General features: G+C 35.0%; 1 protein-coding gene across 2 annotated transcripts; it reads left to right on the forward strand.

Annotated features, from left to right (window-relative positions):
- Nucleotides 1–282: 282 nt before the first annotated feature.
- Nucleotides 283–26,410, forward strand: LOC134845091 (E3 ubiquitin-protein ligase CHFR-like). Of its 2 annotated transcripts, none has more exons than XM_063861941.1 (9): nucleotides 283–791; nucleotides 3,880–4,395; nucleotides 8,742–8,917; nucleotides 9,413–9,616; nucleotides 10,376–10,425; nucleotides 16,353–16,491; nucleotides 24,420–24,641; nucleotides 25,011–25,128; nucleotides 25,896–26,410. In XM_063861941.1, the coding sequence occupies exons 1-9, from the start codon at nucleotides 369–371 to the stop codon at nucleotides 26,202–26,204; spliced, it is 2,157 nt and encodes a 718-aa protein (XP_063718011.1). In that variant the 5' UTR covers nucleotides 283–368; the 3' UTR covers nucleotides 26,205–26,410. The 2 variants fall into 2 exon arrangements, with proteins under 2 accessions (XP_063718011.1, XP_063718012.1); XM_063861942.1 differs by having other exon boundaries at nucleotides 3,895–4,395.

The following is a 26,410-nucleotide window of genomic DNA, read 5'->3' on the forward strand; positions in this document are numbered from 1 at the left end:
GCGAGCAGGCTTACAACAGACCACAAGGATTTTTTTGCTTGCGCTAATTTCATGTTAAACTGCTGTCAGAGAAATCCGTTCTCCTTCTTGTCAATCAGCAGTAGCTCTAGAGTTTGTCAAGGGAGCCTTGGGATCACTAAGTGTTAATAAAGTTTGCCAAAGTTCGGCTTAAATTCAGGGCGTTCTTTACAAATACCGGAAGTGTTGCACAAAATGGTCATCCGCTCTTTTTTATTGTCTTTATCTAGCTGCAATTAGTTCTATAAACCCTTGTTCTAGGCTAAATATGGCGCTGGCGCAGGCAGACGGAAACCAAAATGTGAAAACTTAAATGAAAGAAATAACCGAGAACTGATTTGCCGCCCATAATGGACGATGGAACTCGCGCTGATTCTTCAAATGCGACGATCACCATCGCTATATGCAGAGCAACCTTGGGAAATGCGACCAATTCTGTAATTGTTACCTCATGCAATATAAGCGACGACTCGACTCGGAAAATTAGGGTGGGCCGAGCCGAGCATCCGAATGACGAGTCGTTTCTCTCTGTGACTCATGAAACGATTTCTCAGCTGCACTGCGAGTTAGATTTTGATTCAGATAGAAGAGATGTAAATACATTTAAAGTCGTGGACAGAAGTCGCAATGGAGTTCTAGTGAATGGTCATAAACTGACTAAGAACGAACCCACTAGCGTTCATTTCGGTGACCCAATTTTGATTGGCAAAAAGTCTGTGGATGATTGTGTGTGGCTTAAAGTTGAAAGACAATCTGAGATTGCACTACCTGAGGTTTGATAGAAATTCTTTTAAGCGTTATTTGCGAGGCAGAAAATGTAAATTCGAGTATGGGACTTTTTTCATAATTTTTTTGTCGGCAGATTTTCATGTAGTTATTTGGGTACGAGCTTTTGCGAACACTGAAGGAGAGGAGGAATTGTACATTCGGATGTTTTTTTTTTTTTTCATCCAAGGGTACTACGAAGGAACTACGAATAGGGTACTGCCTGATTACTACGAAGTAACGTCGAACAGATTCAAATGAGATATCATATTTGAGTTTTTGGAACTTGTGTCGAGAAATACCCGTCGATTTGGTTTCGTTTTTTGGACTTTCAGGCTCCCTTCGTTGCCATTTTCTTTTCATAGCCTTTTCAGGAAACAAGAAATTCTTATTTTTTAATTTCATTTATTGAGACCGTTTTTTGCTAACTCACGATTATTCTACCAGTCCATTGAGCATTCCGATTTTCGAGAAAAATAAGTCGAACTTATATGTTCCGGTTCGATTTTTCAGACCATTTTTTTACATACACCGTTTGACAAAACTTGTTTCGTAGCATCTGAAAGATTTCGATGCGCTTTGTTGAAATTGAAAAAAAACTCTCCAGCTTTTTTAAAACGTTTAGCGCATGCATTGAGTTTAGCGCATACAAATTGTTTAAGTTGAGAATGCTTGTTGTTACCAATATTGCTATTTAAAATTAAAACTAGTTTTGATACGTTAAAGGGTTGTGGGAACACTCAGTGCCATGACTTGGTACTACCACTTTTTCTGATACTATCAATGAAATGATGGAAAGTTTGTGGTCAGGATGGTTGTTTTCCAGAGAAATTGCGGCTCCTTAATTTTTGAACTTTTTTTTTCTTTAATTTTCAGTTGCTGCTTAAGTTTTCAGTTGCTCAATATTAAGTGGTCTGATGGTAATTTTGTTTCCAGCTGCTCAGAATAAGCTTTTCTTATATGAATTGCTTTCAAGCATAGAGATTTTTGGTTTCTCAACAGAGGCAATGAGCGTCATTCAAACATAAAAAAATTCTTTGAACTTTTGATGCATTAATTTTGCCGAAATGTTTCTGTTTTTGCTATAGTAGCAAACTTTTCCTGCATTAAAAATGCTGAATAGCTTTTTTTAGGTCTCTAAAATGACAAAATGTTTTCGATTATTGCCTTTCCTTTAAAGTAAAATTTGAAAAAATTTACAGTTGCTCAATATTAAGTGATCTGATGGTAATTTTGTTTCCAGCTGCTTAGTATAGGCTTTTCTTATATGAATTGCTTTCAAGCATAGAGATTTTCGGTTTCTCAACAGGCAATGAGCGTCATTCAAACATAAAAAAATTCTTTGAACTTTTGATGCATTAATTTTGCCGAAATGTTTCTGTTTTTGCTATAGTAGCAAACTTTTCCTGCATTAAAAATGCTGAATAGCTTTTTTTAGGTCTCTAAAATGACAAAATGTTTTCGATTATTGTCTTTCCTTTAAAGTAAAATTTGAAAAAATTTACACCTATAATGTCTATGTATTTTAGTTTGCTGCACTGTAGTTCCTTGTTAGTTCTAATCATCGGTTGATTATGTAAAGCGTCAAGACCTTTTAGCCCAGTTCTGACATGAAAATCTGTTTTCGTTCTATTTGCTTTCGCGAATTTTTTTTTTGATGTATTCTTTTCTGGCAAGGTCAAGTAAAAAGTGATAAATTTTCCTTCTTTTAACGCACAGATAGGACAATTAGCTAGCCTGTTGTAATTGGGTTTTATATTTTTTCGTGTAAAATCAGGGGGTATAAATTACTTTGCTCGCGAAATTTTACTGGCTTCAATTAAACCAATTCCAATGGTAATTCTGCCCATTTAGTCTAGAAGTACCACCCGTTCTTGGGACGACTTAGGCCAAGCATTCGAAGCCCGGCGAGACCTGCATTTTTTATACACTGCCAAATATTCTGCTGAATAAAAAAATAGACTGTTGTGTGTCTGCTTATTTTTGTAAAATTGTGTGCCGTTTTCTTGAGGGATCTGCAATTTTTAAGAGTCAATGAACGTTGTGAAGACTCTTGTGTAAGTCTTGATAATTCTTTGCTTAATTTTTCATTAAAAAGTCACTTGTTTTTTTTTCGCATTCTAATTTGATGTTTCGTGGTTTGATTTTTGATTTTTTCAGTTCATTTCCTTTGTTAAAAGGAAGGCAAACTCCAGTATCGTGGAGCAAAAGTGTAAAGGTCACCAAAAAACGTGAATGACTACTAGTTTCGAAAGTGGATTTTACTTTTCAGATTTCCCAGCCGCATAAAAATCTGACCTTTGATCAAGTTTTCTCAATTAATTTAATTTATCAATTAGTGCCAATTACAAATTGTTCGTGAAATTCAAAGAGCCTTAAGTGCATCTGTTTTTTCTTTGAAATTCGAAAGTTGACATTTTTGTTCGAGTAACAAGTCAGTTGTCTTTGTTTTTTTTTGCGTTCATTGACTTTTTCCAACTATCTGTTGGCTATGTTATCATTTTCGAGTAACCTATTCAACATTAGTAATGGTGCATATAATTGAATTGTAAGATTTTTTTAATTATTTTTTTTTCGCTCAAGTTGTTGTGTTTTGCTGTTGTTGTGTCGTTGTTGCCTCGTTGAGGGGCAGTGCATTAAGTTTCAAAATTTTCCTTCGGTATAAATGGTTTCAGATAATGTTTTATCGGCTTAAGTATTAAGTAGTTTTGGCCTCATATTAAGATGTTCGATTTTTTTTGGCTAGTGGCGTCTACCCGTTCATTTTCTGCTTATTTACTGCTCGATGTTTTTTCAATTCTTATTTAACCCAGGCATTGTGTTTCTCCGGGTGGTTTCCTTACTTCACTCCAGACAAACTTATAAAAGTTTTGGTTGATTTTTATGTTCACTTGTTTCAATCATTGTTTTTCGACTCGTCTCTCGTTTTAATTTCTTTCAGCTAATAATTGTCATGCTAATTGAGGTAATTTTTGTGCTGAGAGCAACATGATTTTTTAGGCAGAAAACTTTTATTTTAAATCTGCGTCAGAGACTAATTGCTTTTCTTCTGGGATATTTGCTTTAAACCACATAAAACTGCCTGTTTCGTTCTAGACACTTGTTTCGCAGATAGACGAGACACAAGAATTCGATGTGACCGAAAACCAAGAGTCCGAAATTAACGCACCGGTGTCAGATCTTATCCAAAGCCAACCTAACGTCAGTAGTTCAAATGCAGTCACAGGCTCAGTACAAACATATCAGAACAATCTCGTTGATAACATCGTAGATACCAACGAGGCAAACATAATTTCCGTCAAAACAGCAGAATTAGAGAACTCGGAATCTACGGATAAAAGGGCTGCTAGCTGTAATGTATATTCTGAAAATGGGCAAAAAAGACAAGCTGAGAATAAACTGGAAGATGAAGCACCTAGTTGTTCTAAAACTGCGAAAAGTGACTGTTCCAGCGGCACAGATCAGCGTGAAGAAATTGTGAAAGAAAAAAGTGATGATACTGGGGTTAAAGTTGAAGAAACGGGTTCGGATAGCGATGGGCAGAACATGTTCGGCTGTGAACTCAAATGCTCCATATGCACTGAAATATTCCATCAACCAGTGTCTTTGCAGGTTGGTATTTCATTCTTTGCAGGTTGGTGTCATTGCAGGTTGGTGTTTCTGGATTCCATAGACAAATCTTTGAACATGTTAAAATTTTGTCGGAACGATCAAAGAAAATGAAAGAACATAAGAAGAACAAAAGGAGCGTCCTTGTTGCGGAATCCGCTTACAATCCACAAAATGCACAGTTTGGCCTCGTAATGTTATTATTGAAAGGCCTCTTTTATAGATCGTGTCTGGTCAACTAGGGACAGGTGATAAATGGGAGCAAACTTCATCCGTATTTTTTTTCGGTCCACTTTTCCCAGCTGCCGAACCTAATTTGAGCAAGCATTGTCTAATTTTTAATTCTAGTTTCGAGCTGTTTGTTTTGACTTTGCAGACTACCAATTATCGCCTGTTTACAGATGTTGTGGTGCCTTAGTAGGTCCAATATTTGGTCCCACGTAAAGTTTGTTCCATTTTTTTTTTGGGGGGGGGAAGAGAGGGTTGTGATACTTGCACAACAACTGGATACTATAGTTAACATTTGAAATTAGACTTTTTCACGTTGAAAATTTTGATCACAGGGTGCTTCTGCTAGACCCATCAGCTTAATTTTTTACTGTATCAAATTAGAGGTCAGTTGCTCAGTTTGCTCGTATAGTCTAGAATCGAAGAAGAAGAAGTATTAATTTATCAAAGTTATTGAAATATTATTCTGAAACGTTTCCAATAAGACTTACTGCTCTTAACTTTGAAAGGATAGGTATAGAGATCAGCTGGTCTGCTTAAAATCTACCCTGACTACTAAAACATAATAAAAAAGGAATATATATATTTTTTCTTTTAAAAAAAGTTCCTGACAAGGATCGAACGAATGCATCCGGCGATCAAGGCCAGCCTTCATCGCCGGATGCATAGGTCCGATCCTTGTCGGGAACTTTTTTTTCAAAGAAAATATATATATATATATATATATATATATATATATATATATATATATATTCATTTTATTATGTTTTAATAGTCAGGGTAGATTTTACGCAGATCAGCTGATCTCTTTACCTATCCTTTCAAAGTTAGGAGCATTAATTTTTATTGGAAATGTTTGAGAATAAAATTTCAATAACTTTGATAAATACATATTTCTTCGATTCTAGACTATACGAGCAACTGACCTCTTATTTGATATAGTAAAAAATTAAGCTGATGGGTCTAGCAGAAGCACCCTGTGATCAAAATTTTCAACGTGAAAAAGTATAATTTCAAAGGTTAAATACAGTATCAAGTTGCTGTGCAAGTATCACAACCCTCCCTCCCCTCCCCCTCAAAAAATGGAACAAACTTTACGTGAGAACAAATTTTTACGTGGGACCAAACAAACTTTACGCTTAACCGCTGCGTCACGGACGGTTTGAAAATTTCTTAATTAGGTAAAATTTCTTCTGAACAATTTCATTTAAAAATTGTTTTTAAATAATTAGGCAACGTTTTCGATTAGGACGAAAAAGGAGATATGTTAAATTCCGGCTAAAGTCATTTTTATTTAGAAAAAGTTCATTCTCGATTTATCGTTTGTCCTGCTTTTTTTTCAGTCAGTTTGTTTTTAAAGAGCATGGTTTTTTGTTTCGATTTGAACTTGTTTCACTACATTTGAAAGTCATTTTTGGTTCATTCCTTATTTTAAAAATTTTTCATCTCTGATTTTGTATAACTTCCTTTCTGATTTAAAGGCTTTTTGGCTTGTTTTATCAGCTTATGCGCCGCCTATTGCGTCGTTTGAAGGAGATGATATTTTTTTCTCGTGCTTTAAATGTATGAACGGGGTGAAATTTTCTATTTTTTGAATTTCTTTAGGACAATAGTATGTTTTCGGCTCAACGGGCGTCTACCCAAGTTTTGTCGGCCTAGTTACCGCTTGGCAATGTTAATATAATTTCTTCTTTAAATGACGGTGATTTTGTTTCTCGACATATCTTTTTACACATGCGAGATCAAGTGTCTTGTGATCGAGAAGTAGGCTTTTTTTACCGTAAATTATTTTTATTACAAATCTTACTTGCTTTTTTTTTCTTGCTTTTTTTTTAAACTTAAAAATTTCCAGGTTCGTTCCCACTTGCCCTAGAGGTAACGTGGTCGCCTTTGCACCCTAAGATCTTGGGGTCGAGTCGCGGGAAGGATCTTGTTTTTTTTTTCAGTATGTATGAAATTGATTTTTTTTTTCGATAAAAATTGAACTGTCGGACTTTCGCTTGTCTGCTCAAATTTCGGCTAAGGTGCCACATCGCCGTTTTTTTCGTGCGTTGAAAGCAAGTATAAAATATTTTCCAAGTCTTGATCATTGTAGTTTCAGGGTTGATTAAATTTTTTCGAAGTTTTCTACAAAATCCTTTTTTTTCGACTCAACTGGTGTCTGCTCAAAGATTATCGGATTTGTCTCCGCTCTGTAAGTTTCGCTCCTTTGCCAATTTAATAGTTAAATGCTTTGCTTGGCATCTTTGCCTAGAATGAACTTGAATCGAGAAAACTTTTATCGATCCGAAAATTGTGGTAGACCGAGCTTTTTTTTTTTAGCAATTATCCTTTTTTTACTCAGGTTTTTTATGTTCGTGCTGTATCGCAAGTGACGCGAAGCTGCGCCCTTCCCTGTGTTATCAATTTGAACTGCCCCGAGACACGTATGAAGTTTTTTTGTTCAAATAGTTAGTTCGACGTTTTTTACGCAAGCTATTGTTGACTCTTATTTTTTTCCGATCAATCTCTCAAAGAGGAAAGCTCATTTGATGACATTTTTGTTTCGATCTGTTTCATTGAAAAATTAATAGCATCTTTTTTTCTGTTTTATTGGTGTCCAGTGCCTGCCGTTAGTTAAGCGTTTGTGGCTTAGAGGGAAGGACCTGAGGTTCCTAAGCTACTTGTCGGAGGTTAAACGGCGCACTTAGCACTAAATTTGTTTTGGGATTTTTGCTGCATAGCATAGGTAATTTATTAGCATCTATAGCTGCGTCTTTTGTCGCTAGTGTTGACGTATTTGCAATGACCCGTGGCGCCGATGCGAGAATGTGAGTCTCCAAGTCTTGAGGTCACAAGTTTGACTCCGACGCGTAGGAATTTTTTTAAAATTTAAATTCGAGGCTTATTTCACTTTTTAGAGCGGCTTCTTGCGTATATTTGCAAAATGCATGTTCGCCTCTGTGTCAAATAGTTTTTTCGACATAGCGAATTTCATATCATTTTCGGTCGGCTGGCTTTCCTTGCTATCTTTGTTGTATCGCAAATGGTGCGAAGCAGCTCGGCTTAGTCATTGTGTTAACCTTTCCTATTGTCTTATCTGAAATAAGTTTGTAGAAGACAAATTGAGACATAGTTATGACAATTTTGGCAGATCAATTTTATTCGTGTCTTTTTATACCTTTCCCCGTAATCAAATGTTCTTACACATCTGTAAGAACTCGTAAAGTTCCTTTACTAGTGAAGCTTTGCAGCTTCGAGACCTTATCCGACGTTGCTTAGAGGTAATTTTTTTGCCTTAGTACCCTAAGGTCTTCGGATCGAGTTCCGGTCGGACCTTGTCTATTTTTTCAGGATATTTGAAATTGAATATTTTTCCCGGGAAAAATTTGAGTTGCCGGACACTTCGTTTGTCTGCTTATGTCTTATCCGCTTAGTTGTTACATCGGGATTTTTTGTCCTGTCTGCAATTTTAATTTAGTGCAAATGCTTTTGGTTTGCTCCTGTAATTTGTAAAGTTAAAACCAATTCGTTGTAATTTTTTCTTGGTTTTAGTTTTTTTTCCGCTTAAAAGCTTTATTTGGCCTAATTGGTTTTGGCTTATGTTTTATTGGCTTTGCTATTTTAATTTGTGCCGCTTCAAAGGCAAAAGATTATTGACTTTGTTGTGACAAATGCAGGTAGTTTGTGTTGCAAGATTTCAAAGTTTTAAAACTTAGTCGCTCACAAAAATTGATGACAAAAATTTCTTTTGGGCATTTTTTTCTTTTCGGATGAATCAGCCCACGTGTTTTCGGCCGGCAAAGGTGACGCTCGTTCAATTCCAAAATCGTTTTCAATACGGGTGGTTGTTTTTCCACTGTTTTTCTGATTTTTTTTTTCATTTTTCTCCCAAAAAAGTTTTGTTTTCGTCTTATTTTCTATTCGATAGCTTGCCGTGCTGCGCGTGCCTTGTATCAAAATTGATGCGAAACTCCGGTTCGCCGCTGTAAAAAAAGTTGTTGTTTTTTTAACCTTTGGTCTCATTTTTGATCGGCCATATTGCAATGCTGTGCTCCGCTTCGCTGTGTAAAAATCGCAGTTTTTTTGTTTAATGTAAAAGCAACTTGACACTCCTATGCAAAAACTTTTTTCGTTTGCAGCCGTGCATGCATACGTTTTGTGGCGGGTGCTACTCGGGCTGGATGACCAAATCCGAAAAGTGTCCCTCGTGTCGTCACTCAGTGGAAAAGATCAGCAAGAACAGACTGGTGGCCAATCTCTGTGAGTCTTACTTGAACACTCATCCGCAGGAAAGGAGGCACGAGCAGGACTTAAAGTGAGAAATATAAAGTTGAACTGCAAGTGAACAAAACATCATTCGAGACAAACCTAAGTTTTTGTAGGCTTTCTTTAAAAAAATTGACTTATTAGTTCCATCTTGTTTGTCTGCTAGTTTGCATCGGCATGTTTGTGTGGTATAGGAAGTGATGTAAAGAAGTGATGTAAAATACTATGCTTTTGGTATCGTATGCTCAGCTTTGTCTCTGTGTAGATAGTGAAATATTTAAAAAGGCGATAATCGGATAACTCGTCGATCATAAACATTATACATTTCATTTTGCGTCGAAAAATTCCAGCAATCAGTGGTCGGATGGCCATAAATTACCTCATACATCAATGAGCTGGCAATTCTCCGAAATACTGATTGATCTAATTTTTTTTTCAAGTTTAGATATATTTCCTTTGGGTTTTTTTCATATGAAGATTATTCACAATTACTTTACATACCCTCTGGAATCGGCTCATGTTTTTGAAATACAGATGTTTTCAGACAGCTGGAGTTATTGAATAAGGTGACAGAGGATGTAATCACTCAGCCGGAGGTGGTTGCGGGTAGTTATGAATTTGACTGGACAAATCAGAGGAGCAGCAGTTCGAGCGAAGAGGAGCAGGACTTGGAAGACGAGGAAGAAGTTAATAGTGATGATGATGAGTTTATGGAATATGAGGACGCTGAACCGATGTTGTTACAATCGTTAGTGACTTACTTTATATAAAATTCTGGGGAGTCTAGGACAGCGATAGATCAGCGATAAGCAATCATTCACGCGCATATTTCCAATCCTGTCGAATATAAGCGCAGCGATATTTGATCGATTTGTATGCATTTTGAATAAATTTTTCATGCTAGCCGAGCTTTATCCTAGTCGATACACCGCCTGTGAGTCTTTTAGAAATACGGTAGGAAGTCAAAAGATTGATTGCGCATGATTTCAGATGGTTGTCTTTTATGCAAATTGAATGTTCAAATCGTTAGTTGAAGTTATTTTGGAGATGTTATTTTGACCTGTGCATGACTATGGAACTTTTTTTTCTGTATTTACGAAAAATTTGAACCCAAATGGCTTGAACATTACATGAAAGTTATTTGACTTCAGTTCAAGTATTTTAACCCATTGAGGTGAATTATTTACTTGTTCATAGCTATTTTTGTTCATTTAAAGGTTTTTCTAGCATTTTGTAAAGCATATTTTCTAGCAAATTGTGTTTATCGTCAGTAATTTGTCTTACAGTGGGACTTCAAACACCACTTTGGAAACGGAGTTTTCGTTTTTTTTTGTATTTAAGGATTCTTTTTTCAAGTCAGGAGAATTGAAGTTAGCATAAAACAAAATTTTGTAACCGATTTGATGGCTAAGTGCTGTGGCTCTATATTTGCTGTCAGAAGTGTGTTACTGCTTCCTAGGTTCGATTTGCTCTCAGTTTTCTCGTTATAGATTTTATTTCGTTTCAGAAGGCGTGCGCGGGAAAGGTTTGAAAGGATCAGTCAAGGCCGTCTTTCAAGTAAGTAATTATCTGCGTGGCAAAAAAATGATAATTTCATTTCAGTTACTTAATTTTTCTCAAAATTTATTTATTATTTCTAAGTTTTCTATATCTCATTTAACAGATAGTTTTTTTGTCAAGATCATTCCTTATTCAATTATGACTGGCTTAGAAACATTTTTGCGTCTATTTTGGTTTAAAAGCAGGTAATTTTGCGCTTACTATTCAGTACTTTTTTGCGGGTGATCGAAAATTACTGAGTGGCCAGACATTTTTTGACTAAAAGCCTTGCGAGTGGTTACAACTTATCAGGTTCAGTGTGTCGCTTTTTGTTAATACATTTATTAATACCAAAGACGAGCCGAACTTTTTTTGAACATTAGTTGTCCAAGATAATGATGTGTTTTCTATCAAAGACAATTGAGTTAGGTAACAAAGCATGCGAACACCTTTTGGTTGATAAGTATTTAGGAAATTGGAATTACGAAGATTTGAGTTTCGATCCTCATATAAATAACATTTCAAATAAACTATCAAAATATTGTGGTCTTTTATATAGAATCAGGTACGTGTTTCGTCGTAAAATCTGTTTAATTACGACAATAATTTCAGAATTTCAATCATTCAGTATGGTGTTATTATACGTTTGCTCAAATGAAACGAATTGCAAGAATATTTTTTTTCCATAAATACCGTGATTCCGTTCGGGACCTGATGATTACACTAGCCAGCTGGCGAGCGTTAGTGTATTAGTACGAACCTTCTTGTTTTCTACCCTAACTCGCAAATAAAAATGTTCATTATTTGATGTCAATGTTCCTTATTTGGTGGAACTTTTGCTATAATCGCGATCTGTAGCATTGTAAATTTCATAGCATCTGTTCTCTGCTTCATTTGAAACTAGCATTTGTGATTAATACAGCGTTGTTCCATAGCTGAGAAGTTAGTTCTCAAGATTCAATTTTGTAGGTCGCAGATCGAATCCGAGACATAGCCGAATTTTTACTAATTCGATGCTTATTTCTACTTCTTCTTTTTGCACTAAATAGAGCTTATTTGTGTCGTGTTCTTGCTACTACTTGCGAAGCGCAGCTTTGCTTCTTTGTTGAAATTAAAATATTCAGAGGTCAATTACATTTGTACGAACTGTTCAACGAGGTAGTAAAAGCAAATTTTTAAAACTAGAAATTTAGACTGTATGAATTTTGTAGAGCGAGGGTGGACTCTGTGTCAATCCTTAAGTTTTGCTGATTCTATTTTTTTCAGAGGTTAGACACAGGTGTCAAATTAATGCTTCAAAATAGGCTGAATAAAGTTTAAAGCTACTTCAATGCTTAAATTGTATAAGAAAAAAATACCTGATAATGATAGCCGATATCGGTTCAGTTGTTATGTTCACAGGATTTTGGACTGCCATTTTATTGATTACAAAGATTTACCCAAGGTTTTTTTATAAAAATTAAAAACAAGGCAGTTTTGAAATTTTGTGGTTATTGAGAGAACAGTGTGCTCTCAAAGCTTTTTTTTACTTTTGAACCAAGAACTATTGTGTAGCTTTTCTATGGATATCTATAAATCATTCATGATTTTGATTTAAGTAAGCTAAAGCCCGTCATGAACTTGTTCACTGGCGACTGTTGCATGGGCTCAGTTGGAAGTCGTTTGTCCAAAAAGCATCCATCATATTCTACAGGTTTGTGGAGGCTCTACGCACATGCCACAGTTAGTAGGGTCTCCACTAGCAAGTTTCAGAACTATAATCATCATAATATGATCAATGTCAACGTAGAAAATTGACTACTGCTACTAGTGGTGGTCTTCAGTGACCTTCCTTTGATGCAGTAAAACAAATTGAGTTTTCCGTTCAAAAATCAAATCAGTTTAATTTTCCTCCAGCTATCTGCTGTGGTTTTTATTCGAAATTTTTTAAATAAAACCCAGACATCAAGGTCGAATGCTTGTGGTGAGTTTCTATCTTCATTTGAACCTATATTTTTTTTACTGTAATTATGTTGTTATGAGGCTTGTGATTCTGCTGGCAGTGAATTTATCTATTTATTATTTAATTTGGCGCGAATTTTTAACAATTGAATGCAGATTACTTTTTTTGACACTGAAAAGAAAGGTCTTCAAAAGTGTTTTGAGCTCTGAAAAAGGCATATTTATCTAAAACCCTGGGTATAAAGTTCATAGTATGGAAATTACGTTGATCCCCCCAATTGCCCAAGTTATTGGGGTTCGATTTTTTAGACGATGGGTCAAATAAGTCGATTTGTATTGCGAGGCTCTAAAAATCAGTTAGTACCGAGTAATTACTTTGGTATTTGAATATAGTATAACTTAACTTAAATTCAACTTATTTTTCCCTTTGCATGTTGAAATCTTAAGTGTTAAGAAAAAACGAGACAAAGTGAAATTCTATTCTTAAAGTCGTGCGGACTCACAGTTTTGTGTAAGAACAGAAGCTCTTTATAAGAACAGATGTTCAGTTTCTACTTGTTTCCACGGATCATGCAGTTTTTGACAGTTTCAGTTTTCGTGCAATGAGGTCAGGAGATAGAGTAGCCAGTCGGAAACCAGTACAATATCACCGTTTTGGAGGCTCTCCTGAGTACTTGATGCGCGATGAAGAAGAGCGTTATCTTGCAACAGAATGTTGTTGTCCTCTCACCATGGAAGAAGTTTTTCATTCAGAATGGCTTGGTAATCTGCTGCATTGACGTAGCCTTCGACCCTGATTAAATTGCTCATACCCGAGCTTCAGATTGGGTCCCAAGCCCTTATTCTCTGGAATTCCGTTGTTGATTTTCTCGTCAGATATCGCCCCTCATATCTTAAAAACTTGTTTGCAGAAGGCCACCTAACGAGGTCTTGACTATTGAATGCAGTTCGAACATACTTTCATCGATAGCTACCTAATTTTGTCAGTGCACCACAATGGTATTCTGATAACAATAGGACCAGTTTAACAATAGGACCAGTTTTGTTATAACCTCCAGATGGTCATGTGCAGACCTTGATAAACGTAAAGCGAAGACTTTTCCTCCAGGTCCAACTTTCATCGGTCTTCCCGTTCGTAACTGCTTCCCCTGAGATACAAGCGAATTAATATTTTCCGTTAGCATGTAAATGTTTTTGAGCCTCTGCTAGAATTTCTCATAAGACACAAAAACAGTCTCCCACTACACACAAAGTACTCCCACACGAGCCCACAAAAAGTCAGTTTAAGCAGGTATAAAATTGTCGCACAACTACACTCTGGAGTGTTATCAATAGTTTTCGGTGTTTGTCCTGTTTCTTTTTAACATTATTGTAAATCTATTATCTATAATATATTTAAATGCGGGCTTCACTATCTCGCCATGGTTAAGCTTTTTCAACGTATTATTTTTGCATGTTTAAGCTGTATCGTATATTGCAATGGTTAAGATTTTTTTTTTCGATTTTCCAGTTTAAATTCAATGTTTATTTTACCAAGTTTGAAATTAGCAACCCAATATTGAGATGCTGTCAGGGCTTCCCCAGGTGTTGCGATTTTCGCCTCCATATATGAGTTACCAAATCTTTTTAGTTTACGAGATACTGCAATTTTTGAGATTTTTCAAAAGTTTGTAAAAAATCTATAATCTATAATATATTTAAATGCGGGCTTCACTATCTCGCCTTGGTTAAGCTTTTTCAACGTATTATTTTTGCATGTTTAAGCTGTATCGTATATTGCAATGGTTAAGATTTTTTTTTCGATTTTCCACTTTAAATTCAATGTTTATTTTACCAAGTTTGAAATTAGCAACCCAATATTGAGATGCTGTCAGGGCTTCCCCAGGTGTTGCGAGTTTCGCCTCAATATCTGAGTTACCAAATCTTTTTAGTTTACGAGATTGCTTCTGAACTTAACTGCTCAAATTCTCGTAGTTTTGGAGATATGACGGTTTTTAGGATTTTTTCTAAGTTTTTCAAAGAACTTCGATATAGAAAAATTCACAAAATTTGAAGTTCTCATCTCTATAGTGAGGCTCTGTCAGGGTAAAGAAAGAAAAATTACCAGGAGTTGCGATTTTTTCCTCCAAATGTGACTGCTAAAATCCTTGTACTTTTCGAGATATGACGTTTTTTGTGATTTTTTCAAAAAAGTTTCAGAAAACATAAATTTAATTTTTTTTTCAAAATCTGAAATTCCCATTTCTGTATTGGGGGCTGTCAGAGTACTCTCAGCGGTTGCGTATCTCGCCTCCAAATATGACTGCTCCAATCCTTGTAGTTTTCGTGATATGAAGTGTTTTATGATTTCTTTTTAATTTTTCAGAAAACTTGGAGTTTAAAAAATTCAAAGGATTTGAAATTCTCAAACTTGTAGTTGGGTACTGTGAGGGTACTCTCAGGAGTGTCACGTTGCAGTGTTGCGTCCAAATGCGATTGCTTTTTGTTTCCGAGATGTGACGTTTGTAGTTTTTCTTAATTGTTCAAAGAACTTAGATTTAAAATTTTTCTTATGTTCCCATCTGATGTTTTTTATCAGGGCACTCATAGGGGCTGCGAGTTTTTCCTTTAAGTATGACTGTTTATCGTAGTTTTTGAGATATGACGTCTTTATGATTTTTTTTCAAAATTTTTTTCAGAAAACCTAAATTTTTTCAAAATTTGGAATTCCTAGCCCTGAAGTTGGGGGCTGTCAGAGTACTCTCAGGGGTTGCGAATCGTGCATGCAAATATGAGTGCTCAATTTTTTGTAGTTTTTGGGATATGGCACTTTCCTTGGTTTTTTTTCAAAAATAAAATTAGAAAAGTTTGAAGTTCTCGACCCTGTAGTTGACTGTTGTGAGTACTCTCAAAAGTTGCAAATCTTGCGTCCAAATGCGACTGTTCAATTGCTTTTAGTTTTCGAGATGTGACGTTTTTCTGTCATTTTAAAAATTTTCAATGAACTGATATAAAAAATCACAAAATTGTATGGTTTTTCAAAATTTGAATTAAAAAAAAGCTTCACTAACTTTACAAAATTTGAAATTACCAACCCTGTGTAATACTTGGGTTATGTCAGAGAGTACACTCAAAGGATATAAATATTATTTCCAATATATGCCGTTTTTATAGTTGTCATAAATTCGAAGCACCGGAGGTGTTACATGCTAGTTGTCTTTAAAATGTTCGCTGCAGTGTAACATTCGTTCCTTGCGTCACATTTGAGGTCAAGATGGATAGGTTCTATAGCAATTGGCTGAAAGGCCAGTGACACTAGCTCTCGTGCTTTTCTACCACATTGGGTTGGAGCCATTTCGTGGTTCACTTAAACACGGAACTTTCGGATCGTTACAGCTTTAAGGCCACAACCAAAATTACCCTAAAATAGAACTTCCATATGGCCAGGTCTCTAATTAGTTTAAACACGCGAACGCCGTCAAAAACAGGGCTGGGAACCTATCGTTGTTATTTTTTTAATTGGACAGCGTGTTTGATCCAACTCAGATGGATCAACCTAACAATCACCTTATGTCAACAAAATCAGATAAAATAGTCTCAGGTTTTTAAATTCAGGAGCTCAGGACGTTACAAATTACTTTGGAAAAATTTTCAGAAAGGTAATCGATCTGTTATTGAACAAAATAAGGTTATCATCCTCGCAAGGCTCAACTTAAAATTCATCGAGCTTAAAAATATGAGTGGATATTTTTTTACGTTTTTTTGGGCTGAAAATTGCATCTTAGATCCAAATGTTATTGTTATTACCTTTTTAAAAAGTTTTTTCTTTCAAATATTGTTCACGTATCTACCTTGCTGTTTGAATTACTTTAGCTCGGGTAAACATTGGGTGTGCAGCTAAATTGTGCTTCGTCTATCCTCTTCAGAAAATACACACAATTCATATTATTTCGATAATTTTTTTATACTTACTGTATTTGTATCTGTCTGAAGAAATAAGCTCGTTCTTTCCTGTTTTTTTCTAGACCGGCACAGCATCTTGCCTGTAATAACGTGCCTCCAGTGTCCTTCCAGACAACATGGTCTCACAGTGCCAGAAACTATGCGACCCTACACTTGTCCGGCAACTAATGCGAGACACTTGACATGCCAATGTTGCGCCAGGTTTGCCGAATTGATATGAAAGTATATGATCATAAAAACGTATGTGGTATATAGAATTATAAAAATTAAAAAAATAGTGTATAAAAAGTACTAGCATGTCATTGTGCATTTGTGATGGAGGGGTTCCAAGAAACAGCTAGAGTCCTTTTCTTATGTAAATTATAGTGCTTCAAGGTTGTTCAATTTGTAATTTTTGTGTGGCTCGAAGAATCAAATAAAACCTTGCGTATACTTTTTAGGTTAACTAACCCTGAGAAATGGTCTTTCAAACAAGCGATCGACTTTGTTTATTTGCTAAATTTGCTGTATTGGCTTCTTTTTAGTCTCATGCGGGATCCTTCTCTCGCAATTAGTTTTTACAGTGACACATCTATCACATTTCTACCATTCATATAATTATATATTAAATTCGGCTTCAGTTTTGTTTGTTTCGTAACTCTATGAAAATTTTCTTAATCTAGGCTATATACGCCAGACTGCCCTAGTTGCGGCAGAAAATTCCAGAAAAGTTATTTCAGGGATCTGATCGATCAAGTCTCTTCAAGTATCAAATTTCAATTTAGGTAAGAAAACCAATTTTTGACAGACCAGCTCTGATTTTTCCCGAAAAACTATACCAAAACCAAAATATTAGTTTCTTGTTTAGCAGCGTGACATGAATGTTTTTTTTTAATTGGGTGTTTTTGACATATCAGGTTGGAGTATATTTTGATTTTATACTCCAACCTGATGTGTCAAAAAGACTCAATTCAACAAAAAAAAGCAAGGGGGTTGTCCTGAAAATTTATCCTTTTTAATAATCTATCTTTTAGTTGGACAAGCGGAGCGTAGTTGCGTATTGCGAACTCCTTCTCTCGACCCAAGTAGCAAAAAAATTGCTCACTTATTATTTGGTATTTTTGCAACAACAATATTATATCTGGATTACTTTTGCTGCATGTAACTATATCTTTGAAGATTGACAAGCACCCGTGTGGCTATTAATTTGTAGGTCGGGGGTTCCTTTCCGTCAAATACAAAGTCTTGGGCTTCGTGTCCGACCGGGACCAATTGTTTGCAAACTAGAAATTTGCTTTTTCAGCCTATCCAGCTGTTCTTTTGGTCGGTTTAGTTTCCGTAGAATTGACTCTTTTCAGAGGTTCAGCTTTCTCCTAACTTTCTGAATGGCATTTCTAAGGCCCATTGGTGGAGATTACCGAGTTACAAGATCTTATGGTTTTTTTCCAAAAACTTTTTTAAAAAGTGTTTCAGAAAAGATTTTTATAAAATTTGTTAATGGTTTGCTTCGTCGATTAATGTGCACGTAATAATTACTCATGCGATTTTTCCTCCTCACTATTGTGGCAATCGTTAGCACTGCCGAACACAGACTGTTTCATTTCCACATATTTTTTCTTATCTGAACACAAATAATGTGTCCAACAGAATCACCGAATCATTTTCTCAAATCCGCTCTCAACCGGCAGACAGATTTTGATCATATCAGCGTTTCAAATACCCATTCTATTTACACCAGCAATGCTTGTGTTATAGTATGAACTATCTTTTTTTCAACCTAAGTCGCAATTATTGTTGCGATAAAATGTGTTCATTTTGAAAGTGTTCATTTTGATCAATAACCAGCTATTAAGTACAGCCAATGCTAAGCATTTTAACGCAGACTGTTTTTGTTTCCGAAAGTAACGGAATTATTTGTGCTCGGGGTGTTTTTTTTCAAGCAAATTTCGACTTTTTAACTAGCCATTTTTTACGGATTTTTTTGTCATTCAAAAGGTACTGCTGTACTGAGCTTAAATTTGGAAAGATATTTCTCCTGTAAATCATTTTTCGTGAAGTTATGGGGGTTTAAAAATTGCCATTTGGGACAAGTAACGAGCGATATATTTTGCGCTATTAACGTGTAAGCGGAGATTTAATCCGTCATAGAAATCGTTCCAAATTGGTTGAAGGATGCTTATTTGCCATAATTGATTTGTTGCTAGGAGCAAATCTTATCACTTTGTACTTAATATGGGCATGTGGGGGATGATTTCCACAAAAATCCCAATTTAAAAAAAAATCTTTTTTTTTGTTACATTTGATTTTTTAATGTTATTACTGATCCATAGACTGCTCTATAAGATGAGGCATGTTAGTTGGTATTTTTTGACTGGTACTGCTAATGTGTCATAATTGGCGTGAGTCACTTAAGTTTTACGCATTCAGTTTTTCACAGAAGCGTTAACGGTCATATTTTTGCTTGTGTATGCGAAGTGCAACTTCGCTTCTGTCTTAATATTTAAATAAATGTTTTCTGTGCGTGTGAGTTTTTTGAGCGGGGTAATTAATATTTTTTGCAACGTTTGTAAGCGTTTTATTGAGAGTAATGAACATAGTGAGTACTGTTATATAGGTCTTGCATATTTTTTTTTCGTTTTTTTTTTCAGGAAAAAGTCTTAACACATGTTCACGCTGAATTTTGATTTTTCGCGGTTGGATTTCGCGGGATGAATTCTTTTTAATATTAGTGAGTACTGTTATATAGTTCTTGGTGATTTCTTGTTTTTTTTTGAAAAACTAAAATTTTGTTCCCGCTCAATTGTGATGCTTCGCGGTTTTAATTGTGATTTTATTTAAGTTCAGTGCATTTCCATCGTTAAAAGCAATGCAACTCCACTATCGAACAGCAAAATTGTAAACGCCACAAAAAACGTGATTGGCTTTTAATTTCGAAAATGGAAATTAATTATCAGATTTCCCAGTGAAATAAAAAGTGTTATCTATTGATCCAGTTTTCTCAATATGGGTTTATTTTAACAAAAAAATGTCCATCATAAATTGTTCTACAAATTCGAAGAGCTTTAAGACCATCTATTTCGTTCTTCGAAATTCAAAAGTTGAAGATTTTGGAGAAAAAAAGCAAGTCCGTTTTTTTCAGTTTCCTTGCGTTCGTTACTCTTTTTCAACTGTCAGTTGTCTATAAATTTTTTAGGAAAAAGTCTTTAAACTATCGATTTTGGGAGCTTTGGTGTATTAGTATAGACCTTCTTTTTTCTAACCTATCTCGCAAATAAAAAGTACATAAAAATTGTTCTTTTATTTGGTGGCACTTTTACTAAAATCACCATCTGTAACAAAATTTCATTGCATCTGTTCTTTGCTTTTTCTGCTATTGTTTGTGATTTTTAAGCGTCCGTGGCTGAGTGATTAGTACGTGAGAGTCATAATCTCTAGGTCGCACTTCAAATTTGAGACGTAACCGAATTTCACTAATTTGAGGCTTATTTCTATTTTTTTCTATTGCATTTTGTACAACTGCTTTTTGTCGTGCTTTCGCTTGTGTTTGAAAGCACAGCTTTGCCTCGCGTAAAATCTGGGACACTCAGTTTGGATTTCTTTTCAAATTCATTAATTTCCTTTGTTTAAAGAAAGGCCAATTCCACTATCAAAAATGTAAAGGTCACGAAAAATGTGATCAACTCCTAATTTCGAAAATGGAATTGAATCATCTGCTTTCATAGCGAAATAGAAATTTAACCTGTTGATCCAGTTCTCTTAGGTTAATTGTATCAAAAAAGCTCTAATCGTAAAAGCTTCAAGGGTATATATTTTTCAAAAAACTAGCCTGTTTTTTTTCCTGTTCCCTTGTGTCCATTACTTTGTTACAACTGTCAGTTGGCTATGTTTACGCTTACGATCAAGCTTTATCAAACTGGAATATAGACTTTTTTCGGGTTTACAACTTGTTTAACAGAATCACTTGTAACTTGTTTCATGTTGAATTCAAACTTTTATGCATTCACGGCCAACTTAGCCTGAAGGCAATGAATATGGCTGGGAAGTCAAAGGTTCTGTGTTCGAAGCTGACCAGGACCTGTTTTTGTTTATTCAAACGAGAATTATTGTTTCAAATAAAAATGACCTTTTCTCGCTAACTATCCTCCCAAATCTGATATCGTATGTTTAATCAAAACAACAGTTTGTTGAAAGTCTTTCTTTATAACTGACTATGCCCACTTCTTTGAAGAAAAAAGTTCAAATAAGTCGAAGTTTTGAAACTTTTTGTTTTTTTTTTGCAAACTTTTTGACATAACGCGTAAATTACCGTAACAATTACCGGTTGTGTTCAATCGAGATAGCCGGTTTTGGGAATTTGTCTGCTTAACCGGCCACAACCTGCTATTTGTAGGAAAAAGGCATGGATTTAAGAAGTCCTTTTGACCGTTTTTTAGAACTTTTGACCGTTTTTTAGAAACTTTTTGCCTTTTCTTAAAATTTACACAATCAAATCTGAGATGAAATGTTCAACTGAAAGAAACGGTTGCGATAATAGTTCCTGCAATTGCGGCGGCTCTGAACTTAATTTTATGTAAAATTTCCAAATTTATGCAAATTTTATTTTTTGTAGAGAAATGTTCTCCCTGGGAAAATTGATTATCTCAAAAGTTTTTACTCTTCTCACTTATTTCAGGAGAGAAACAACTAAGGCTTTGGGCAAAGTTCAATTTTTGACATCACTTTTTTCCTGCCGCATCAGTGTAGCCTATTCATTCAGTATTAAAAACATACCTCCAGCTTTAACTGGGCCGCTAGTTGTTTTTATCTAGACGTACGAAAATGTTGGTTCACCTAGTGTTTTTCAACATTTAAATTATTTTTTCGAGTGTTTTTCTGTTTGTGTTGTATCGCAAGTGGTGCGAAGCTCTGCTTCGCCTATGTGTCAAATTAGTTTTTGGCTCAACGTGTGTCTGCTCAAAAATTTAATTAACTTTTCATAAGTTTTGTACCGATGCAAATTTGTCTGTTATTAAGAGTAATGAACGTAGTTAATTCGCTTATTTAGGTCTTGTTGATTTTATTTGTTTTTTTTTTTTCAGGAAAGTCTTGAAATTTGTTCACGCTCAATTTTGATTTTTCGCGGTTTGACTGTGATTTTTTCAAGTTCAGTGCATTTCTATTTTTAATAGAAAGGCAGAATCCACTATCGAACAGCAAAAGTGTAAAGGTCACGAAAAACGTGATCGACTTCTAATTTCGAAAACGGAAATTAATTTTCAGATTTCCCAGCGAAATAAAAGTTTTGCCTTTTGATCCAGTTTTTCAAATTGGGTTAATTTTTCCAATTATATGTTGGCTACGTGTTATTTAAAAAAGTAAATTTAAGTCAAGGCAATTTTGGAAATAGGTTTTTTTTTCAGAATTTTTGGTAGAGTAGGTTTTCTCAACATTTTCAAAAACAATTTCGACTTAACGGTTTTTATCTCAATTTCTGTCTGCTTTTTTGTGTTTGTGTTGTATTGCATGTGGTGCGAGTGTCTGTTTTACAATATTTTTCATAGTGCTTTTAGTGACAAGAATGCAATGACTAGAGAGCCTGATGTCTTCATCTCTCTGAAATGATGATTTTATCCAATTAATAAAGGTTTTCGATAATCCGATTTTTTTCCACAAATGATTGAATGGCCGGAGTGTTGAGCTTGTAAAAAGAGTATTCATGATTTCATAGTTAGAAAGAGAAAAAAATAAAGTGGTTTGTCTTGCAAAAAATTTTCATAAGTCATATTCAAATTTTTCAAGAGTAATGAACGTAGTGAAGACTCTTAAGAAGGTCTTGCTGATTTTTTTCAGTTTTTTTTTTCAGGGAAAAGTCTTAAAGTTTGTTCACGCTCAATTTAAATTTTTCGCGGTTTCACCTGTGATTTCTTTTTAAGTTCAGTGCATTTCTATTGTTAAAAAGAAGGCAAGCTCAACTATCGAACAGCTAGTTTGTAAAGGTCACGAAAAACGTAATCGACTTCTAATTTCGAAAATAGAAAATAATGATCAGATTTCCCAGTGAAACAAAAGTTATACCTATTGATCCATTTTTCTCAAACTGGGATAATTTCAACTAAAAAGTGTCCATCATAAACTGTTCTACAAATTCAAAGAGCTTAAAGACTATCTAGTTTTTTATTCGACATTCAAAAGTTGAAGTTTTAAAAAAAAAAACACGTCGGTTTTTTTCAATTTCCTTGCATTCATTACTCTTTTACAATTGTCAGTTTGCTATGTTTTTCAAATACTTCTCTAGGTAAGTATGCCTGGCTTTTTTCGTTTTTCAGGAAAACTTTTAAAATTTATTCAGGCTAATTTTTTTTTCGCGATTTGACTTTTGATTTCTTTTTTCAAGAGTATTGATTTCTTTTTAATCTTAGTGAGTACTCTTATAAAGGTCTTGGTAATTTTCTTGTTTTTTTTTTGCTCAATTGTGATTCTTAGCGGTTTGAATTGTGATTTCTTTTTAAGTTCAGTACATTTCCAGTCTTAAAAGGAAGCCAAACTCTAGTATCAAACAGCATATTGGAGTGTAAAGATCACGAAGGGTGTAGCAAAAGTCACGAAAAACATGCTCAGATTTCCCAGTGAAATAAAATCTGAGTGCTGATCCAGTTTTCTCAAATTCGGTTGATTTTAACAACAAAGTATCTATCATTAACTGTTCTGCAAATTCCAAAAGTTTAAGAGGCATCTATTTTTTTCTTCGGAGCTCAAAGATTTATGAAAAAACAAGTCAGTTTTTTTTCAGTTTCCTTGTTCATTACTATTATTCAAATGTCAGTTGGCTGTTGTTCAGTTGCTAATTTGATTTTCGAAGGTCTTGCTTGGCATGTTTTACACATGCGGAGCGTAGTGTGATACTACAAGGCAACTTGTTTCCAGCCGAAGTCACGAATATTGCTTCTAATTTCTTGAGTAATGAACGTAGTAAAAACTCTTTTATAGGTCTCGGTGATTTTATTTTCAAGGAAGTATAAAATTTGTTAACGCTCAAGTTTAATTTTTCGAGGTTTGATTTATCATTTTTTTTCAAGTTCGGTGCTTTTCTATTGCTAAAAGGAAGGCAAACTCCACTATTGAACAGCAAAAATGAAAAGGCCACGACTTCTAAATTCAAAAATTAAAATTCATTATAAGGTTTCCAGCAAAATAAAATTTGAGTATTGATCCAATTTTCTAAAATTGGGTTAATTTCATGAATAAATTGTCAATCATAAATTGTTTTAGAATTGCAAAAAGGCTTAAGGCAATCTTTCGTTTCTTCGAAAATCGAAGGCTGAGGTAAAAAAACAAGTCAGTTTTTTTTTCTGTTTCTTTGCGTTCATGACTCTTTTCCAACTGTCAGTTGGCTATGTTAAGTTCAGTTCATTTGCTTTGTTTAAGTGAAGTCAAATCTAATATCGTGCAAAAAAAGTTTGAAGGTCACGAAAAATGCATTCGATTTCTAGTTTCGAAAATGGAATTTCATATTCAGATCTACCAGCGAAATAAAAGTTTTATCTATCGCTCCGGTTTTTTCAAATTGGGGTAATTTTATCGAAAAACTGCTAATCAGATTTTGTTCTAGAAGTTCAAAGAGCTTAAAGGGCATCTATTTTTTTTAAATTCCAAATTTAGAAAAAAAAACCAATTTTTCCAGGAAACAAGTCAATTTTTTTTCTATTCAATTGCGTTCATTGACTCTTTTTCTGTTGGCAATGTTTTTAATTTCAATTCATATTCATTTGCTGAAAGGAAGGCAAATTATGCTCTCCAATTACGAAAGTTCAAAAATGTGACCGACTTTTAGTTTTGCAAGTGTTTTTGAGATTTGCCAGTTGAATGGAATGAATAAAAAAGTAACAGTTATCCTGTTTTCTCAAATTAGGTTACTTTTAGAAAAAAGTGTCAATCAGTAAAGAAACTTCAAAGTTCAATGTGATATTTTTTATTTCCTTAAATCTTGAATAGTTTTTTTTTTTGAAAAGTCAGTTTCTTTTTTGGTCTCTTTGAATTCATTAACACTTTTGCTAATGTGATGGCTTTGTTTGTTTGCTAAAGTTTGTACACTGCTTGAGAAAAAGAAAGTTTTATTAGCGTTTACTCCTAACTTTTCGTTGGAGAATTGAAGGTCTGTTTTTTTGCGCTAGATTTATGCCAGATCGCAGAGCAAGAGTAACCTTGTCAATGCAAGGGGTTGTTGCCGTTGATGCTGGTAGTGCAGAGAACAATGAAATAGGCAGTTCATCTTCATCATCCGCATCAAGCAGCAACAACAGCAGTGTACAGCAAGAATGGCTGACCCAGATGTGCTTCAAATGCAGCAAGCCTTTTTGCAGACTCTATTTTGGCACCTGTGATTCAGGAAATAGGTGAGACACAACTGCTCTCCTACTCCTAAATTTCAATTTTATGAGCTCATTAATGCTTTACAAAGTCATGCATGAAGCACGATTGTCTTTTGACTTAGCTTTTTTTGGTGCTAAAAAGTTTCGTGAGAGTTGGACAGCATACAGCTTAGACCACTGGAATTTAAAATCAGCATGCAGTAATACAGTAAATACATTTTTTGTTTCGATCATCAAACGTGAGATCAAATTTTTTGTATTTGTTTGTTTTGTTCCACGCAAATCAGGTACCTGAAAGAGTTTTTAGGGGCGGTCGATGGAGTTCATTTTCGGCATTTGGTGTGATCGCACCATCATCACTGCTCCCAATTTAAAACTATTGGTTTGTTTAAGGCCTGGCTGTGTAACGTGCATCGACTACTTCAAGGAATTCCGGTTTACGGTGCACGAGTTCAACGCCATGTTAAATGGAAACAGATATGAGTCCCTCATTCTCCAAGACTATCTCAGGGTATAAAGGACCAATTTAACACCTTACCACCTGAATGAATAGGCCACCAAGTTAAGATCTTCGACCCTCTAGAAACTAAAATAATCAATTCTTCTAGGTTGAAAATTCCATAGAATCAAGTTAACAGCCTCCCAGAAACTCAGGGTTGAGGATGTTAACTTGATCCGCTTACTGTATTGGGAACTGTTCGTACAGATATAATGGGCTTTTTGTGGAAGACTTTGTCAGGGGGAGGGTATCAGATAGGAGAACGTCTGCCGTCGTAAAACCCTTCCTGAATATCAGTGAAAGAAAATAAATCCCACCAGAGTTGGGCAAATTGATCAAGCAATCCTATAAAATGGGAGGTTTTGAACTAATGATCGATTGAAGAAGTTTTTAACAGCCTGTGCTAAAACGGCAAACGAAATATATTGATGTTATAACGGCTTTAAAATATAAGTAAGTTTAAAACGGCGTCGTGAAGTTAATTGTTTTTCTTGGATAGTGATTAATTATTGATCAGATTCTTTGATTAATCAAAAAAATAGGAAGTTAGAACAGTTTAGAAGAGTAAGAGCAACATTTTCCAGTCAGATAACGAAGAACTAACCCACCATTTTTGCGATATGAAGTTTGAAAGCCACCGATCAGTACTCAAATGACTAAATTAAATGAAATGCAAAGCACTCAAGTGAATAAACTAAATTCACCTGTTAAATTATAGGGGGGCTCATCAGATATTTAGATCAGTATTTGGACTAATTTGTAGTTTTGATGAATTTTAGGACAGAGAAATCAGTCTGGCAGATTTCTTCGTAGACCATATTCTCACCCAACTACCATATATGGAGAGTGACTCGATTACTGCAACATCGCCTCAACCCTTAACCGCCGACACCATAATTTGCCGACAATGTGCCATACGAAGTGCTGGACTTCTGTGCTACGAGTACCGAAAACGAATTCCCGAAGATCAGCTCCCGAGGACTGTGACGAATCGACCGAATTGTTGGTACGGCAGAAATTGTCTCACCCAGAGAACGCGAGATCACCATGCGCGTAACTTCAACCACATTTGCGATCAAACGAGATAGTTCAAAAAGCTACCAGAACTGATTTTCGAATAACTAGATTTGAATTTTTTCTCTTGCTAGCTAGAGCTGGCAAGTAATGTTGATTAGATTATTGGGTCCTGAATTTTTTCCAAATTAGAATTAATGATTTATTGATTTTCAATTGCAAATTTGTGGACTGCACATTTGAAATGATGATTTTAAAAATTCACTGTACAAAGTAAATT

Source organism: Symsagittifera roscoffensis, chromosome 4 (genome assembly GCF_963678635.1).
Source record: "Symsagittifera roscoffensis chromosome 4, txSymRosc1.1, whole genome shotgun sequence".
Lineage (NCBI taxonomy): Eukaryota > Metazoa > Xenacoelomorpha > Acoela > Convolutidae > Symsagittifera > Symsagittifera roscoffensis.